This window comes from Macadamia integrifolia, unplaced genomic scaffold (assembly GCF_013358625.1).
Source record: "Macadamia integrifolia cultivar HAES 741 unplaced genomic scaffold, SCU_Mint_v3 scaffold2372, whole genome shotgun sequence".
Classification (NCBI taxonomy): Eukaryota; Viridiplantae; Streptophyta; class Magnoliopsida; order Proteales; family Proteaceae; genus Macadamia; species Macadamia integrifolia.
Window position 1 is genome coordinate 69,537 of NW_024868667.1, and position 3,550 is coordinate 73,086.

At 39.4% G+C, this 3,550-nt stretch overlaps 1 protein-coding gene across 1 annotated transcript; it reads left to right on the forward strand.

Moving 5' to 3' along the window:
- The first annotated feature begins 941 nt into the window (after positions 1-941).
- LOC122066397 (OPA3-like protein) lies at positions 942-3,252 on the forward strand. Its single transcript, XM_042630203.1, has 2 exons — positions 942-1,546; positions 3,034-3,252. Exons 1-2 carry the CDS (start codon positions 1,418-1,420, stop codon positions 3,196-3,198), a joined length of 294 nt encoding a protein of 97 aa, XP_042486137.1. The 5' UTR covers positions 942-1,417; the 3' UTR covers positions 3,199-3,252.
- The last annotated feature ends 298 nt before the right edge of the window (positions 3,253-3,550 follow it).

The following is a 3,550-nucleotide window of genomic DNA, read 5'->3' on the forward strand; positions in this document are numbered from 1 at the left end:
CTTGCCGTACAACTTCCATCGATTGCAAGTGAGTGTGTGAATGTATTTTGAACAAGGCTGCAGCCTCCAATCGTTGTCGCGACCGTCACACGATTGCAAGTGGCTGATGTTCGTCGCTCGTCGCAGTCGATCGGTCAGTGCTACTCGCCACTCGCCGCTTGCCTCTCGCCCCTCGTCGCTCGCCTCTCGCCGCTCGCTGCTGCTTCAGCCTCTACAAATGAGAGACGAAAGTGAAAGAAAGGCTTATCCTTTTATGTTCTAATGGGTATAATGGTCATTACATTCTACAGGGGTGATTTGGGTATTTACAAAATATTTTTAAAGCTTAACGAACATAATTTGACGGAGTCAAAATAAAGGGAAGATATGTGGAATTTTTAAAAACAAAGGGGAGGGGGGTGGAATAAATGCAAACTACAGGGGAGGGGGATGTAAATCACTCTTTAAATTATGAAACAAGATGGATCCAATCTCTTTGGACCATTTAGATTATGAGGTCAGACGGATCGGATCAAATCAGTATCAATTGAGATCGATTCTCGATCTCTGCTCTGATACTAATCCACTGGTAAGGTACCAGGGTAAAATGATTTAAGATACCAATAAAAAACAAACAAGGGTAAATTCGTTCGATTCAAATCGATCCAAATCGATACCAATCAATCCTGAGTTTTAAAACCTTTTTACTATGCAAAAATCATCTAAAACAGTTGCACCAGTGCAGGGAACATCGAGTGGCTAAAAACCTCTTGGGGTGCGTACCCAAATGCTCTCAACCCTCCGATTCTAACCACACATCACTACTCGGTATAGAGAATGTCGACTCCTTTTTCCCTACTCCAATCCATGAAAAAAAATAAAAAATAGAAGGTTCCTTATTTTTCTTCAAAAGGGCTTTGCCGCTAGTGACCGGAATGGAAACGAGTAGGCCTAGCAAACCCGAGATGATCTTTCTTTCTTGTTACCGGCCCACGCCATGGCAACCATTGATTTGTGAAAGAACCCAACATTGGAGGAGAAGCTTTACGCGGGTCATGTCTCCATTAATAAATGATACGGAGTGCCAAACCAGGATCCCCTCTCAATTCTCATAGACCCATTTGTCCATTTTAATTAGGCTAAATGGGTGTCTGGGTGAAGGCGCTCAGGAATAGTTTTCCCTATTCTAGTGATGATGGTCAATGCTAGTTACGCAGAAGCCCCCCTCCAAAGCATATATGCGATGCCGTGACCATCACTTTTATCGTGGCTTTCTTCTTTGTCAAGAAATCCCTCTTTCAAATTGGACGCACAACGGTCGCCCATTCTGTCCCCTTCGGTTTAAAGCTATCTTCTTTCGGTTCATAGAGTCCAACGATCATACAGTTGGTGTGCATTTTATTCGAAAGCCTGCAAACGCAGCCTAGACGCAGTAGATATGGTGCTTCCTCTGGTAAAGCTCGGGACCCTCGCCCTAAAGACACTATGCAAACCAATCGCCGGTAGGCTTAAGAAAGAGGCCGGATTGCATCCCAGGTTCCGCCAGTTGATTATCAACTTTGCCCAGGTCCTTTGCTCCTCATTTCTTTTGTTCTTTTGCTTCTTATCTATAGTTGATTATTGCCCCAAATTTGTTTCGGGTCATTTTACGATTTATTAAGATGATGTTTGCTAATCTGTTATCTGGGTTTAGGCTGATTTTATGCCGAAGTGTTGATTATGCTGCTATGCGATCGCAGTCCTTTTGTATTCATCTTACCCTCTTATTTTTGTCTTTAATTGAGATGGATTAGAGGTTGCTAGGACCAGTGGTTCGTTGATCATCGTTCAAATAAATTTCTATGAGCTTTTGCGAGTTTTTTAAATATCATTCGTACAGATTCGAATTTCATGGGAGATCACTCACAAACTATAGTTCTATGAGTTTTGGGTACTTCAGAGAAAATTTGTAGTGATAACTGAATGATTATTAGCTGAGGCATTCTGGCTGTAGTTTTACCATGTGGTCTATCGTTCTTCTGTTACTGTCTTGCCTCTCTCTTAATTTTGCTTCATACCTTACCTTTTCCAATGTTTTCCTCAATATCCCCAACCCAAGCAGTCTCTTTATGCCATTGCCTTATATGCTGCCCTGGAAATTATGGTTGTAATTACTACTTGGGTAGAGTAACAGATGGATATTTTTGAAACTTAAGAATACAGACTTACGCTTTTCACCAAATTTTGGATTATACTCATTCAAGTAGGCATAATGAATGGGGGTAAAAGGTACACGTGAGACACACAAACATTCAGTTGCAGTCCTATGCACAAATTCAACTCAACAAGGTCTCATTCCCATTACATGTGTCATCTGTGAGATTTTTTTTTTTTATTATATTATTTTAGAAATTGTTTACTGGTGAGACACAGACAATTGGTTGAGTGCCCAAACTGAATAAAATTTCACTCGAAGAATCCTTTCCTGACTATTTGGGTCAGCTCTATTTATTTTGTTTCACGAGTTCATAAAATGGAATTTATTACAATTAAGTTGGTGGGCATAGATATATTTGTGTATATATATATATATATATTATTTTTTTTGGGGGGGGGGTGTGGTTGCCAGTAATTGGTATTGAGTAAAACAGTAGAGCATGTGCTTCGACAGGTGATATGGCCCATAGGCCCTAGATTGAGTGGAACAGAGAACAGGATTCATTTTCAGTTCCAAATAGTTGTAACGAGCTTTGTTCAGCTTTCTATCGAAGTAATAGCTGAAAACAAGAAAGATATATGCTCACAAGTTTTGACTAAATAGAAGCATCGGTCTTGCCCTTACGCTAATTACACAATACCGTGCGTAATCCAACCAAATTTTGAAAAACAAACTGCTCTTGTTACGGTTGTCCTTTCTTCTCTATTTATTTCTTTAACTAATTTTGATCTTAAATAATTGACACCTCCAACAAATGCGCTCCACTACTGATATATGCTGAAATTTTTTCTATTGTTATTAGGAGTATTCATATGGTAATTCCAATACTTTTGCACTAATATATCTGCTGGGATCAGGCAAATCATCGGTTCCAAACAAACATGCAAAGGCGCATCTATGGACATGCAACTGATGTTGCGATCCGCCCTTTGAATGAGGAGAAAGCTGTTCAAGCTGCTGCTGATCTACTTGGGGAACTATTTGTATTTTCGGTAGGCTTCCTTCCCAAGTATTCTTTTTAGGTTACCTGTAAAAGAAATATTACATAAATTAAAATGCTGTGGTGTACTTATTTAGATTCCTAAATGTTTGTTCATAAATGCATTTGCTTTTATGTATAAAATTGTGTTTTCAGTATGAAGTGAGCTTTGATGATCCTAATAATCTGGTTGCTACCAATGATGTTCTTTGTGAAAGATAAGAGACATATATGGAGGATTCATAAACACGTATACAGTGTGTATCCATGGAAAATATTTTAGGATGCTGGATCCCTAGTTCACAACCCTGAATGCGTGCCTTAAGTACAAACTACCAGGGGGATTATGGTTTCTTATTGTCCGTCAATATTCACTGTTATGTCTGTTTCTTAAA

Excerpts from the sequence above, each read along its gene's own strand:
- LOC122066397 (XM_042630203.1), top strand. The coding sequence starts at position 1,418 with ATGGTGCTTCCTCTGGTAAAGCTCGGGACCCTCGCCCTAAAGACACTA. Across the intron at positions 1,547-3,033 it reads TGATTATCAACTTTGCCCAG|GCAAATCATCGGTTCCAAAC; the intron begins GTCCTTTGCTCC and ends TGCTGGGATCAG.